Here is a 16,829-nt window from a genome sequence, read left to right on the forward strand (position 1 = left end):
CCCCTGTGGATTTCACTTTTATGCTTTCTGACTTTCTACGTAATCGACCAGGGGAGGAGGAGTAGGGAAAGAGCATTGTTTCAGTCGAGATAGATGATAACTGATCACACTGACAGTCTGGGTTTGCTTAACGGATGAGGCTGGTCTCTTTCTGTATTTCTCTGATTCTCTACAAATCACATGAAAACACAACAACCGACTTTGTGTTGGTCTGTCTCTCAATACTCTGATTTCTCCACCCTGTCTGTGGAAATCAGCCCATAGCCCATTGGTTCCTACTGAAGCAGTAGATCTTTAAAAATGGGTTACAAATGTATAGTTTCACTCAGAAATTGACCCCCCCCCCCCCCCCCCCCTCAAAAAAAAAAAGAAACAGCTGGGCACTGTGGTTTTTTAGCAAATGTTGCTCAACCAGGAGAAAATTGTGCATTTTTTCAGGCCTAATTACAGCTGTGGATTAATCCACTTTTGTTGGTTCACGTGGGACTAACGAAACTCATCCCATAATAGTTATCACAGCCAGTGAGTCATCTTTTGCAACACAGTTAGCCAACACAGAAATAGCGAGAGCTGCGACAGATGATATTTGAGTAGAGTTTGGGTGTGAATGTTGGATGAGCTGAAATGTATACGCTGTTCATTTGTAGTTTAACTCTCCAAACCTTAGAGGAGATCACCCCACTTCCACTTCCACAGGGAAATATTATCAGGTGTAACATTTTTGCAACAGCATTATGCTACTGCAGCATTTTAGTTTTCATAGTCAGCGTTGGTTCATCAGCCATGCTCGAGCACCTGAGAAGCTCTGTAAAACCTGCTTCCTGCTTATCCTACAGGCAGCGATTTTTCTTTAATGTTTCAGCAGAAGAGTGGACGATTTGTTAGGTGTGCATCTTTTATGATCTCATGATAATAGCCCTTCCTTCCTAGGAAAAAAAAAGTTTATCTTCTTCTCTCCAGGCCTGAGACATGAGTGTAAAGAATCCATAATTTGATTTATGTTGTCTCTGTTGGGACAGATCTGTGCTTCACTGAGATGGGGAAGAGAAGTCAGTGCAGAGGACAAGTGAGGAGAAAATCATGTGATTTATGTGTTTGCCCAGATCATAAAAGGACTAGTGTCCAAACATTTATTGAATCAGGAGTGGAATGTTTTTTTGATGCAGAGCAGGTGCTGCTTGTATCAGTGAATGTGAAGAAGAGGGTAAAATGACATGTTTAAGTCTTTTACCTTTAAAAATGAACTGTCAACACACAACCTGGGAGATTTCACTGTGAACAGAAAGCTGAAAATCCCATTTGACAAGGTTGACAGAGGCAAATTCCTGTCTACAAAGGAAGACTGAATAAGAACAGGACTCGTTTTTCACATTTATGTTGGAATAAAAGTAGTTTTCATTCAAAAAGAACTGTACAAATTTATCTATATACAGTTAATGTACTTTATACTGCCTGTCTTTTCTTAGCTGCTGCTTTCTTATATTTGTCAATAGTTAAAGAAATTTTAATCAGAAATGAATGAATTTTCATATTTGAACATTAATTTCAATTATAATAAGATTGATACCACCTATGTCCGTACAGCTATAGCCCGTCAGCTCAGCTTATATTAACGACTGGAAACAGAGAGAAACAGCAAGCCTGAATTTCAAATATTTCCCAACCAGCTCTAAAGTTCATTAGTGAATTATGTTACATCTCTGTCCATAAACAGAAATTTATGACATGTGTCAAAATTTTAAACAAAGATGATGCAAATATTTAATCATATTATTTTATCATATATTGTCAAACATTGGACAGAGCCCAGCGAGCTGTTTCCCCCCATTTCCAGTCTTCATGCTAAGGTAAGCTAACCAACAAGCTCCATGTATTTTTTTAAGTCACACCTCCTCTTTAAATATACAAATATTTTTTTTTTCTGTTTAATTTTTCAACTTCATGAGAGTCAAAACAGAAATGTGACTACAAAAGGCCAACACACCACAGTAAACTCCCTCCCTGTGGTCTAGGAATGTTCTATATTTATATTTTCAGGGAAGGGAAGACCACACATCAGCCTCACATATCTTATCTCATCTCAGTCTCATCCAGTCTGAAAGCAAGGACTGTCAAAGGTTTACTATATACTACTATATTCTCTGCTGCCATGGTAATTTTGTTCAACTGTGTCCACAACTTTAAATCAAATTACACTAAGGATCATAAAGAATGCTGGCTTCACAACATGGAGAAAGTCATTCATAAAACCGCTGTGACAACACACAGATACTTCAGAGGGTCTTTAATTCAGTTTCTATAATCCTCTACAGCCTGAATCTGCAGTTGTTAACATGAGAATCAAACAAAAACCAAAAACCCAAGGTTGAGGGTGACGTCTCATCCAAGGTAACTTAAGTGGATTGTTTGTGACTCTGGAACGCCAATAGGAGTTGAATTGTGGGTAACTGGACTATCACCGCTCATCCAAGAGGCTCCTTCAATTCAGTTCAGCTCAGCCTCTTGGATGAGAGGTGAAACGTCCTCAGGTGTCTACAGTTGCCCTCGATTTGACTTTTCTTGAATAACCATGTGCTGGATGACTGAAAATCCTCAAAGACATCGACTCTGAAACTCTTTCTGCTGTCAACCCGCCCGCACCAGACAAACATGAGGCAAATAGACTTCCACACCATAAATGACAGTACTTATTATTTTTATACTGGTTCACTTGGCATCCCCAAGCAGCCTGCTGCACTCATTATTAACTTAAGAGCTTACGAGAAACAGCTTAAGTAGCAAAGTCAATTGTTTTTGTTTGACGTGGGTGAGGGCAATCAAAGATGCATCTCCAATATTACCACTGCAGCAATCACTGATTTAAAAGCCTGAATCTCATCTGGGTATTCTTTACAGATGTTAAAGTGAAACAAATAACAGCAGTGATGAATTAAACACAAACGAGAGTAGTCTCTGGTGTGACACTTGTTAAATTAGTGATTATCAAAGCACAGGCTGTAGTTTCTCCATCGACAATCACTGGGAAGCAATTGGAAGTATACACTTATGCAGTACAATATCAGTCTGAATATTTACAGTGTTCAGATATAACTCATATATCTGTTTATTATAAGTTATGGCAAGTAAGTTATACCGCAGACTACAACAACCACATACGCTTTTAAGGATTTCATTGGCCAGTTGACACAGTAACAATGAAAATGTCAAAAAAAGGATGATAACTACTCAACAATATCAAACACCGAGAAAGACCATATGAAAGTCCAGGCTGGATTAACCATCTGTCCGGCCCCAGGGCAAAAATAAACTGATTGAAATTTGATTACACTCAACTTTATTTAGGAATATTCATTGTGTAAGCGTAACGGTGATTACCACTCAACCTGTGAAAAAGAAAAATTATAGCATCTGTCATTTCAGAAAATTCCCCAAAACAACATGTGTTTATGTTCAGGTGAGAGAGCGCTCTGGCAGCTATTGGAATCATGGCTCTTTCTCATTGGCAGCAAAGTATGAAGTAGTGCGACTTTGTTAAACGGCCGTAAATTTGGCTGATGGAGGAGGTCGGAGTGGAGCGGTGAGTCAAGAAAATTTGCCATTTTGTCAAAGTTGTTTTTGTGCCTAAATCAAACCAAAACTAAACCAGACAGCTGTCAGATCATAAAACTGGTTTGTTTTTCCAGCACAGACAAAAAAAACAGGGGCCTCATGATCAAGTAAAAATATACCCTGTGACTTAAAAGCCCTTAGCAGTTCAGTTTATATTGTGGATTAGTCGAGAATATTACCCAACAGATTTGCTAATTATCAAATTAGCACAGACTGATTTCTACGGCCCCGGGGCCCAGTTGTCCTCTTTGCCCTACTGGTTTTCCAGCCTCGAATAAAGTAAAACAATGCCTACAATCTTTGCACACAGCACGGAGAAGAACTATATAACAGTGTGATGCACAGCTGCTTGAGTGTACGGACATGTGATTCATGTACAGGACACACAGTATATCACATTTAGTGCTCCAGTATCATTGTAAACATACTTAATAACCATGGTGACAAAAGATAATGCAAATATAATTTTCCTGTAAATCTGCCTCTTCAGCATTTTCATTATGCAAATGTTCAGTCAGACAAATGACATGATATCAAAGCGAAAGCACTGTCCTTCACATTGTTTGTTGTCTGCAATATCGCTGTATTTGTCTTCTGAGTGCTCCTTACCACAAAAATTGCATTTGAAAGCAGCTCCTGAACAGTTTGAGTGAATACAGATGAGTCTCGCATTGAAAATAACAGACAAGCAACAACAATCTGAAGATTGTACATTAAATAGAAAAACAGTAGAAGACCACCACAGATTTCTTCAAAAATCTACACCATCTAGCTCAATATATAATATCAATATATAGTATGAGTTTTATTATCAGTTTCACCAACTTTCCTCCCAAGTAACAAAGCTATCAGTATGTAGTTGTCCATTGTTGTGTTTATTCATCCTCTGTTTCGTTGACTGCACTGTTGATGCGTGGGGTGATATATTTGTGACCATAAAGATTGTAAAACATCCACTAGGATCAACTGCACCGCTGTAGGCCGACAATCTGACAGACTCTTGCTTGTCTTTATGTTGGTGAGACATTAGCATAAGGCAGTCACTGGTGTTTTACACTGCATTTACCAGCAATTAGAGCCTACAACGAATAGATTCAGGTCATTCTGCTCAGTCCAGAAATAGCAAAATAACAGACTTCTATTGTTCATAATCAGCAACCAGTGTTTCTCTTTAAATACTGTAAACATGCTTCATCAAACAGTGTGCTAACTGTTCGGCTCCATCATTAGGTGAAGAACGTGTCAGTCATCACCAAATACTCATGACTTACAGTACTTACACTGGCAACAGTCAGCAATGTGTAGTTATATTAGAAACACACTTTTGTCATGAGACTCACAAAACTTCTCATGTTTGACCAGCAAGAAACTGCCACTGGTTTCACAAATGCTTTCTTTTCTTTCCCAACTCAACTATTTAACAATTACATGTCAGATAACTGGGTAACACTTTCTAATAAGTGAGTTGTAATTAATGGCTTTATTCATGGTTAACATAATTATATGTAATGATTTGATAATAATAAGAATACATTTTGGGTTGCCAGGTTGTGAAGATTATACCTCAGCTGTTTGACAGACGATCTGGACCAAAATCAATTTATCGACAATTTATTCACACTTACAAAGGCAGATTAAACTTTTAAAACCAAACTTAATGACCCTTTACACCATTTATAACTGCGACTGCATACTTACCAAAATTATAACATTATTACAAAATAGAGAGGATAAACAACTGCCAATTATATTGTAAACTATTTAAAATGCCCTAATTTATTATTATTAATTGCTCATAGCTGACCTATAATGAATAACTACATTGTTTATTAACCATAATAAAGTGATTTATTACAGTTTATAAGCCCCTCAGGTGGTTCCTTATTAGAAAGTGGCTCCGATAATTATTTTAACTAGACTGACGACGTCACAACAACCTTTACAGTTATTAGGTGGAATTAAATTTCATCATGTGCCCTCAGGGAGCTGGCTAATACTCTACTAGTGAAAGACTGGTGAGTTTCACAATATTTCAGATTTGAAAGTGTTTATGTTTGCCAGTGCCACATCTCAAAAGCTGCCCATCAGTGTTGTCACTGACCAGCATGACACTGGATGTAGCCTGTAATCGATGAAGGTTAATGAAAGGTCCCTGTCCAGAGGAAAACGAGAGCCGTGTCTGAGTCGCTTCTCAGCGTCCCTTCTTGTCTTTGCATCCTTGAAGTCATTGCTGAAATTCCCTCTAGCTTTGACTCAGAGACAGTCACTTTCCTTTTTTAGCGTGCTTGCTTTCTTCTGAGCCAAAGATCTGTTTCTTTTTCTTTGCATTTTCTTTTGAAAACCTTTGACATGACCTGTGTTTTACTTCTTTGAGTCATGGTTGATATGGCTGCTTATGCTTTATGCCCAGTTTTTTTGTGTGGGATCAATTTCCGACTGTGAAAAAGTTGGGAAATATTACTTCACGGGCAAAACCATTTGACAAGCTGCTGCCTTTTGAGGTGAGCGGCAAAACATTTACATGTGTATCTACAAAATGACACATCTTTCCGATTAGACAACAGTACAGCGGTAGTTGGGGTCGTTGGTTGTACTGGAACCGTCGGTTTTGACCACCGTGAGCTTGGACGAGTGCTGGGAGCTGTGCAGCACGTTTCTGCGGCAGAGACGCTCACGGTAGTTCTGTGCGAAGATGAGCAGCATGAGCGGGTTGATGCAGCTGTGGGAGTAGCTTAGGCAGATGCTGATGTGGTAGGCGTAGACAAAGGCAATAGTTGGTGTATTGTTGCTCAGGTTGATCACCTGAATGACGTGGTAGGGCGACCAGCAGATCAGGAACACCGCGATTACCATCAGGACCATCTTGGTGGCTCTTTTTGCCCAAACGGACTGCTTACGTTTCACCCGGCGGATGGAGCTGAAAACGTGGTAGAGGGTGAGCGAGTAGAAGGTGCTGATGATGATAAGAGGGATGATGTAGCCCAGGATTGACTGGTAGAAAGTGTACCAGTACATGTCCTCAGGCCCGTCCAGGTACATCATGCAGACCTCCAGATGCTGAGGGCGATCAACCTTGGCATACATCATGACCGGGACGGTGAGGAGGAAGCTGCCCAGCCACACAAGCATGTTGATCATGATGGTCCAGTGGATGGTCCTCTTCTCCGAGGTGGGGTGGACGATAGCTATGTACCTAGGAGGAAGAAGTCACTTGTTAAGAGCTGGACTGCAGTCTCAAACACAGACGATCAAAGCAACTTGCTTTGTGAAGAGGTCATTTTCATCCTTGACAAACAATGATGAAACCAAATACCTTGTCAAAGATACACTTTACGTATTACGCACTCAGTAAAGTGATGGATGCAGCGATTACAGTACAGTAATTTATACAGGGTGACTTAGCAGTAGGAGATGAACATTTCCATTTTCAGTTTGAGCAGTTGCCCGGCCGGTTTAGTCACTATTGATCTCAAACTGTAGGACTTTAGCAGGAATTTAATGACTGCTTTGTCATTACTTACAAGTGTTACTGAAGTGGAGCAAATGACATACATTCAGTCACTGTCTACATGTTACAAGTTACTCTGTGTTCATGCCCGACCTGTCTGGGGTGATTTAACAAGCGAGTAAACCATTAAGATGTTTTCCCCAGGTTATCCTGCTAAATTACAATTATCTTAGTCCATAAATCAATAGTTCAAAATTCTATTCCTCAACAGAAGCTGATGTCTGGAGTCCTGATGTTGATGTTGATGTTGGTCTAACAGTTGAATCATTAAGTGCAGATCCAAACCCAACGTGTGACCTACTGGCGTGTTGCCTCAGATAACTTAACTTTGATACTGACATGATCAAAAACCAGACTGTCAGAGCTCCAACAAAACCCACGCTACACTGAATGTTTTATACTCTCGATTTGGAGAAGTAGCTACATCCTTTTTAGGTTTATACAGAGGGAGAATTCGTTGGCACGAGTTGTATCAACCATGTATGTGTAGATTATTGATCTCTCTGTAGCTTACGGCATTACAGCGGATAGATTCAGGTCAAAATAGGTTTCTTTTGGCAGCATCCATACTGAAAGTGTGTTTTATAGGCTTTAAACACACTTTTATTTGCCTAGACCCGATTAAAAAGCCAATATACACTTTTTATTAACACAACTAAAGTGTTAAGTTGTTATTCAATGACTGTTTTAAACTTTGATTTTACACTGTAATTTGGAAACAGGATGTTGATAACCACAAAACTGCCACGAAATGAAATTACACAGCTGAGGTTCAACAGACACAACTTTTTCCTGTATCGATTAAAACAACACTGTCTTTGTTGGCACTACCAGGAAAAAAAAGATTATCATTTTATTTGTTGCTGTTGTTTTTAAAAGATGAAACTTCACAATATTTGAGGCTAACTTTTTCACTCTAATTTGGAAGGCACTGTAAACATTAAAATTATGTTATTAGTATCTGTAGTTTTCTAACTTATCAATGTGGGACACAAACTAGACTTTTCTTGGTTTGTTTAAGTTGTCATTCGTTGTTTTTCGAGATTACAGCCTGAATTACTTGTTTTGAAGGTGTTGTGGAATTCAGTTTTTCAAAGGGCTGTTTGATCTTTTTTCCACTATTTGATGATTCATTTGAAAGAATAGATAAATTGCTGTGATGACAAGGCTGTATACTCTAAACCCATATTGGTAAAGTTATAATGATGAAAATAAAAGTAATAAGTCAATTTCTAAATGTTATTAGGAATTTATGGGTACAGACGCTGCTCATCAGAATACAACTAGCTGTTTAGTGGCCCTAAAGAAATACATTATGTGTATTATTCTGAGAACCTGTGACACTGAAGCTCTGAAAACACCTCCTTCAGCTGTGATTACCTTCAAATGGAGATGTTTATCAGTCAGACACTTGGCATAAGGACTCACTTTCATGTCCTTCATGTGTTCTGATCATAAACAGGACACGCAGATTGTTTATGCAAGGAACATTATGTTTTTATGGGTTGTGGCAGATGATTACTGCCCTCCAATGGGGTATATATTTTTAGATGGACTGTTTAGTGGTATACTTTTAGTATAATAACTGGGGGAAGATTAAACACCTCTACTTTTATTCTTTTTATTGCTATTGGGCTATCATTGTTGTTGTTATTATTACTCGTGTTGTTCTTATTATTAGTAGTAGTATTGTTGTTTTGAATTCCAGATAAATATCGTGATTTTTCACCACCTCCTAAAAGAATAATAAGAAAACACTGACGGACTGAACACGCATCAAATCTGACATACTTCTGCATGGAGCACTTACCGATCAATGCACAACACAGTAACAATTCCCACTGTGGTGAACTGGTTGCTCACATCCACCACCACAACTGCTTTACACATAAAGTTTCCGAAGACCCACTGTCTGTCTCTGACCAGCTGGTGAATGTTGAAGGGCATCACAAGCAAGAACAGCATGTCTGCTATTGCCAAGTTCAGCACGTAGATGTCTGATACCATTTTCTTCTTGCACGCTGCCACCGCGTAGATGACCAGTCCATTGGCTATAACTCCAACTGAGCACAGGATGCCGTAAATGGAAGGGAATATGTGCATGAAAGTGGTGATGTCGATGTGGCTGTAGGATGAGGGAGATTGGCTCAGACATGACGGGTCAGTCAAGTTGTCTGTTTGGTTGTTTTTACACGATATGCCCGTGTCGTTCATCTTCACGTCCTCTTAATAATCGCCTCGGTGTGGTTGAAGTTAAAGCGCAGTCCGGTCTCCAAACTTGTGCGGAAAAGTCACGCACTGTCCAAGAGCGCGTCTTCTTACCTTGAGTTCGTCTCAGCGTGTTTTCCCCCTATAAAAGACCAAGTGACTTGAAAGAAGAAAACGTGGAATAAAATCTGACTACATGAGCAATGACGGTCTCTGGAACACGTTCATCTCTGGAAGCAAATTGTGATCTGCTGTGCGCTTTACCAAACAGTGTGCGCCTCAGTGGACAAGAGTTCCCTCCCTTCAAAGATCATTAGCTGTGTCATAATAAGAAGAAGCAAATCGAGCCTGGGAGCCACAAATCTTGACCTGATTCACATCTTGATAACGATTTGAAATTAAGGAGAGTAAAGAAACTCTTGTTGTGATGCATTTTGAGGCAGTTACTTCAATATAACGGATGCCCGTGTATATACAATCGGCAGCATGTTTATTGTATAGGCTACTTTGATAAGAATAAAGCTCATTCTGTAGTGTGATAAATACAGATGGCAAAGCCTTTCACGTTTAAACTTTAACATAAAAAAATCAATAAAAACTCAGAATCAATAAGATAAGTATGAAACTTACCTCCTTAAGGTTACTTTAAAGGGTTTAAGTCACTGGGAAGATGAAATCTGAGGGGCACAAACATCTGTAAAATTGAGACACATGGTTCAATTACTTTTACACAAAAAGACATTTGTGTTTTCATTTCAATTAAAACATACATTTCCAGTGGGCTTTTAATGTCTCCCCTTTTTCTTTTCTTCAAATGATGATTAGATTCAGCTTTAAGACATTGAGCTGATCACTACCAATTAAGTTTTTTAATGGTGAATACGACCTCAGGGGGGATCCTTAAACCCTATACCAAAGATGTGATTTTCTCTTTATGGAGCTTTGTTCTGACATCACCAGGAGGAGCTTTGATCCGGGGTTTGAAGCAGCTCAGGAGAGAGGGCTCTGCTGGGATCTGACCACAGGTCAGCAGGAATATATTTAAGCTTTCCACATGCTGGTTTCAGGTGCCGTTTGTTCATTCCCTGTGATGGCTTCTTCCTGTTTCAACTACTTTTCAAAGTGCACAATAATATAATTATTTTCACACCAGTGTTCATAGAGAATAGGATACACTTTGTGACTTTTCTGACTTTTGTCGCTGTTCAAGAGCACACATGCTTTAATGAGCTCTTTAAACTCAGCTCTGTCACTTATTGACAGCAAAAGAAAATTCCACCCTGAATGAAAATCACATTTTTTATTTATGTTTTATCTTCTTGATCTCTTCAATTTAGATCTGTGAGCAAACCCCTCGTTCCCAGAGATGGAAAGTGTAATTGGTGTCATCAAGAGTGTCTGTGAAGATTATATCTACAAGTTAAAAACATGTTGAGTGGCAAAACGTCTGCAAGACCAAAACAGCAAGTCCAATGGGTTTTGACCACCGGATTACTGAACAGACCCACCAAGCATAGGCCTTGAAAAAATGTCTGGAAAATGTCTGTGATAGAAACCAAGAAATGACCACAGAGACACAGTAGTAGTATCAGATTAATCATAAATTCAGGGCCTGTCCTTTCTCATGATTTTGTGCTGCCTGTCTTTCCTATACTGGTATAAAAATAGGAAGTTTCTGCATCTTGTTGCACTCTTCCTCGACATCTTCACCTTTCTGCACTCCTTCCTGGCTGAAGAAGTTTTGATCTGGATTTGAGCTGATAAATCACTGTATAATTAGTTAATTTGCTTGCTACTGCTGCCTCTTACTGCTGTGGAAGAAAAGACTGTTGAAGTAATTGTCTACTGTGCAATTTTAGTTTCCACATGCATCTGTATAATAATGTGTGCAACTGATAACTGATCTCAGAACGGTGGAGGCTGAGTCAAGGAAAGCTTAACAAGCATACTGTATGTGCAAGTGTCCTAATTATGCTGCTCACCCCTTCTGCATGACTAGCCCCAGTTTTTGTAAAAAGGACACAGCCACGCCCACAAAAACATTAGAAATCAGATATACAACAGCTGGTAGTCAACCTGGCGTCCAGAGACAACACTGTGGCCACAACAGGGCAGTAAATTACAAATGAATGCCAACAGGCAATAACACAATACTGTTCTGAGATGTAAGGAGAGATATCGCTTCCACTTGGGTATCACTCTAATTAATGTCAATTTTTAGCTTTAACTAGTCAAGCACTGTTGACATCACACCACATGGTCCCAACAGAAAGACCACAAAGAGACATACAAATATACACAAAGAGAATAAAACCACAACAAAGTGACAGCAAAGAGATGAAAAATGGTTGCAGAGAGATGCAAAATGAGCAATGAGACAGAAAATCACCACAAAGGACAAAAAACCAGGTTCATCACTTTGTAGTGTCCCCTGGAAACACTTCTGCTGTCGTTTGTGCTGCTTGCAGTGTGTTTGTGTATTTGATTGTGTTGTGAGTATTTGCAGCACATGTTGAGAAATTGATGAAGATGTGTTCTGAATTTTCTTGTGTTTGGTCTATTTATCTACATGTTTCTTAAGTTGCAGTGCGTTGAGCTCTCACTGCCACCCCTCCATACTCGATAGCGTGATGCTCCCAGCGACTCGCTTCACAGTAGGGATGGTATTAGCCAGGTGATGAGCAGTGCCTGGTGTTCAAACATACTCTTCGAGTTCTGTTCACAGAGCTCAATTTCTGTCTCATCACACAAGACAATATTTTTCCTCATGCCCTCAGAGTCCTTTAAATTATGTTTGGCAAACCTGATAGTAAAGTTAAAAAAGTACTAAAGACTCGATTGATGGAGTGCTGCTGAGGTGCTCGTCCTTCTGCCAGGTTATCCAATCCCTACAGAGGACTTCTGAAGCTGTGTTAGAGTTTGACCGGACGGCCAGCTGTAGGAAAAACCACGCTAGTTCCAAATTTCTTGCATTTCACAGTTATTACAGCATTTTCATCGCTGAGGTTCACAGAGAGTTTGTTGGACTTCATAGCTATCTCTTTCTCAGATTAAATCGAAGGCAACTGGACTTGTATTTGTCTGTGGAAGACGTTTCGCCTCTTATCCAAGCGGCTTCACCAGTTCTTATGTATTGGTCTCTCTAGGTCTCTCTAGTCCGCACTAGTCTGACTTCATAGCTTGATTTTTGTCCTGACATGCAGTGTGAACTGAGGGACCTTATATACACAGGTGTGTGCCTCTTTGAAATATATCCAATTAATGAAATTTGCCATAGGTGGACACTAATCACATCCTAGACACATCTCAATCACATCTCGGTATTTTATTGTTTGTTTGTTTGACAGAGGTATTGGCTTTGCTAAAGTATTCTTGAGTAAAGAAAATGAGACCAAAGGCTAATCTATTTTTGTCTGTACTTATTCTGGCATGATGCCCTCAACAGTTATTAGATGGATCGCCATGATATTTCGTACAAACATTCAAGTCCCTTTATGATGAATTGTAATAACTTTAGTGATTCCCAACTTTTCATCCACTGCTGCGATCTGGTCTAAATTTCAATTTGACTAACTTGATTTATGACCAAATACCAAAACTATTGACATTACCATCATCATTACTATACTTTTTGGTTAGTGATAATTTGCTCATGTTAGCATGCTAACATGCTAAACTAAAATGGTGAACATCATACACATTACACCTGCTTTACATCAGGATGTTGGCATGCAGAACATTAAGCTTAAAGCACCACTGTGTGTAAGTAGAGCCTCAGAGTTGACTGAGAGTTGTTAGCATGGCTAGCTGGTACTTGAAGGTGGTACCATCATCATACTAGAAGGGCACTCCCCTAAGCCAACATCAAAAAAAGATACATCAGACTTCAGAGAAAAAAATTCAAATTCATAGCAAATGATCCCATTCATCCACGAGAGTGGTGTAAATCAATTCAGTACTTTCTGTGCAATCCTGCTGACAAATAAACAGACAATGAAAACATGACCTCCATGGCAGTGGTAGCTATTGTGAACCTGATTTAGATGATGCCGCTGTGAAAAGAGAAACTGATTTTGATGAATAAATTAAGGAGGAAGTTGAATGCTTTCCCAGAGCAGCTCCATGTTTTGTCAGTTTGAAAGTCAGGACCAATGACAGCTCTGCAAATGGTGTGTTCATCCACTCATGTCTGAGACGAGTTCATGCTGATTTCTCAGTGAAGGAGAACAGTGATGTTGAGGGAATAATGATACAAAGCTTTACCATGAAGGGACTCATAGGGTTGCCAAAATCATAAAATGTTAAATTCAACTGACAGCAGATTAGACCTTCTGTGGTGCACATTACATTCGGTCTGTCAGATTCACACTTATTAAAACCTTTCATCTCCAACACCCAGTTGTCTGGAAAATGCGGCATAATTGCAGGAGGATGCTTAAGTCAAGTTTTAGCTCATAAAGACACCTGGAACATTTTCTACGAACTGGAAATGTCTTTGTGCTAGTAATAATTAATTTAAAAGGTTCCCTTTTGCTACCATTTTCATTACTTTTGTATGTTTTTTATAATTGTTTGTTCTTCTTCAGAGAAATATTCAATTTGTCCACGCTTCACGTGATTGCCTGTTTCTTAGAGTGAACTCATATATGAGTTATTTAAAGCTACAGTGGTAGCCCATAACAAGCTTAATGTTAGTCATACATGCCATTTGTGCAGCCTGCTACTGCAAAGACAAACTTGAACTGTCTTCATCAGACAGTACAGTTGGTATTAGTGTAAATAGTAGTGGGCCACAGCTCTAAACCTTGAAAAATTTGGCTTTTGTCTGCTACAAATCTCCAGACCTGGGCAGTACTCGTTTCCTTCCTTCAACAGCTGCCAGCGGGAGTACTGGTGCGAGACAGGGTTAGTGGGGTCATATCTCCCATCTGCTCTGTGGCCGACAGTGGAGGACGGTGCTTGCCCCGGTCAGCTCCTGAGTAAGAAGGTGTGCACCTGTGTGAATGTAAAGCAGGAAAAAGACCATGAGCGTTCAATAAAACTCTAGCCTGCATCAAGTGAGGAATAAACATGAGGGTAAAGTGTATGGATATTTATGGGCAGTTTCAGGGTATAAATCTAACCCAAAGTAGGTTTAAATAGTGAATAGTTGATTTTAGTTTTAAAAAATGGCTTTTCAAAAGACATCTTGAATATGGATTTGTTGCTGTCGGAGAAAAGAGTCCTGGACTATGTAGTAGTAACCACCCTCAATATGCTAGTGTTCATTAATAAGACCACACCGGCCTCAGGCAACTCATAAAAGCTGGAACAGATCACAATATGGAGGCATCAGAGAAGTAAAAACAGGCACAACAGCAGAAGCAGAAAAAATATACAGTGACAAACACAAAGGGAATATTAGTTTTATTCTTTGTGATAATAATGCATGCCCAAGCTCAAGCATCGAATTGATGTCCAGGAAAATAATTTCAGCAAAATGATTGCGTGGGTTATTTCTGTCAATAACAATAACAAGTTGTTTACTGAAAAAGTCATGCACGTGCTATCCATGTGATAAGCAGCATTATTCTGAAGTGGTATGTTCTTCCTTGGAGTTTTCACTTCGTCCTTCACTTAGTCCAGGAGAAAGCTTTGGCCTCCTTCAGTTCAGTCTGTGTCGTCTTGTTTTCATTCTGTCTCATCTTGTTTTCTGTCTCGTCTTGTTTTTATTTATTTGTTCTTTATTTATTTTGTGTTTCTTTCCCTGTAAAGTGGCCTTGGGTAGCTTGAAAGGCGCTATTAAAATCCAAATTATTATTGTTATTAAAACTAGTGTAAATGTAGTTGTCTGACAGGCCAACTTTGAATTAGTCTGCCTTAGGGGTATGACGATTCTGAAACAGTGACCACAACACAAATGTCCGCAGTCTCATGTCACGATACTGGAAGATGGAAGCACACCTGTCTGGGAACATTTTGGTTATAACCCACTCCCTGAAAAAAAAAAAAAAAAAACAAACAAAAAAATCTGGCTTGAAAGGCCACTTTAGTTTAGAACTAGTCCAAAGCAGCTTTCAGAGTCCATTTATTATCACATACTGTATGCATTTGAAGGTTTTTTAATTGTTCCTAGCTTTGGTTTGGCTGGAAACGAGAAGAGGGGGAGAGATGGGGAATCACATGTAACAAAGACAAAAAAACTCTCCCTTGACTTCTATTGAGTTTAAATGGTGCATATTCCCAAATGTGTGCATTTACTTAAAGGAATACTTTGACGATTTGGGAAATATGTTCTTTCTCTTTTTTCCAGAGTAAAAGCAGCTAGTTAGTTTAGCTTAGCACAAAGACTGGAAAGAGGGGGAAACAGCTTGCTTAGCTCCACAACAATTTGCAGCTTCACAGGAGGGTTATGTGTCAGACCATTTCTTAATCTAATTTCTGCCTGGAACCCGAACGGCACTGAGAGCGCAGTAAATGATCCAGCATTGATTCAATGACGCATAAATGCCCAAAAAAATGTAGAAAAAGACAATCTCATCAAAGACTGTACTGAGTCTCTCTAGCACAGGTCAAAAGGCTTTGGCGTACTCCGATGTCACTGTGGTGACTGAACCTCCTCCTCTCAGTCCTGATGAGGACTCATTTAAGTGACGAGTATAAACGATAGCGTTAAGGAGTTTGCACTGATTTCTAGTCGGATCATCACCTCAGGCAGAGAGGGAGGCAGGGTGGTTGACAGCTCTTTCTTGCTTTATGTGTGCACTAAATCTGTCTGTGGGAGGTAGCATTTATATAAAGGGTTTGGTGTATGGTAGAAGTGATGCCCTGTCTTTAAACAAGATTTTGTACTTTTGCGTTTACTTCATTACCACTGTTGTACACTGTATACGCAGCACACAATAAAGCTATGGGTCTATACTGGGGCTTTCCCTCCGGGATTTATTAAGATTTGACAATAGTTACCTTTAATAGAGAAAACAGGAACACTGATCAGTGACTTGCCACAGCAAATAATTTTCTCTCTCATCAAGAAACACTGACCTGAGACCAGCTTGTGCTCCTCGCCCATAACTACCCTCTGTAGACATGCGACTGAAAACTGTGAGTGATAAGCACTGCCTGGGTTGAGTAGTAAAACGAGAAGCACTTAACTAAATTTTCTAAAAATCTTTAATTGAATAGGTGCTGGTGTGCCTTAGGCTTATAATTATATAATGAGAATGTGAACTGAAATGACACAGTTGCCACAGTGTCTATGTGCAGTACAGAAAGGGTCTACATATACTAACATTCATTAGTACATAATGACCATAATATTCATAAATATATATAATGGATATATATATATATATATATATATATATATATTATATATATATATATATATATATATATACGAGTATATAATAAATATTTTTCTGATTTGCCGCAGATGTCAGAGCAGACTTGTTGTCATTTATTGCACAGATATAGTCATTCGTGAGTCACAGATATACATTTGCCTTTGCCAGACGTTCATCTG

At 39.2% G+C, this 16,829-nt stretch overlaps 1 protein-coding gene across 1 annotated transcript; it reads right to left on the minus strand.

Annotated features, from left to right (window-relative positions):
• Positions 1-2,269: 2,269 nt before the first annotated feature.
• LOC130173188 (melanin-concentrating hormone receptor 2) lies at positions 2,270-9,571 on the minus strand. Its single transcript, XM_056382173.1, has 2 exons — positions 8,928-9,571; positions 2,270-6,802 (listed from the first exon to the last, which is right to left on the minus strand). The coding sequence occupies exons 1-2, from the start codon at positions 9,329-9,331 to the stop codon at positions 6,163-6,165; spliced, it is 1,044 nt and encodes a 347-aa protein (XP_056238148.1). The 5' UTR covers positions 9,332-9,571; the 3' UTR covers positions 2,270-6,162.
• Positions 9,572-16,829: the final 7,258 nt, after the last annotated feature.

This window comes from Seriola aureovittata, chromosome 8, assembly GCF_021018895.1.
Source record: "Seriola aureovittata isolate HTS-2021-v1 ecotype China chromosome 8, ASM2101889v1, whole genome shotgun sequence".
In the NCBI taxonomy this organism is placed as follows: Eukaryota; Metazoa; Chordata; class Actinopteri; order Carangiformes; family Carangidae; genus Seriola; species Seriola aureovittata.

What these genes read in the sequence shown, in the direction of transcription:
- LOC130173188 (XM_056382173.1), bottom strand. Translation starts at nt 9,331, where the DNA reads ATGAACGACACGGGCATATCGTGTAAAAACAACCAAACAGACAACTTG. An exon ending in ACTGTGTTGTGCATTGATCG is followed by an intron (nt 6,803 to 8,927) that starts GTAAGTGCTCCA and finishes TCTTCCTCCTAG; the next exon opens with GTACATAGCTATCGTCCACC.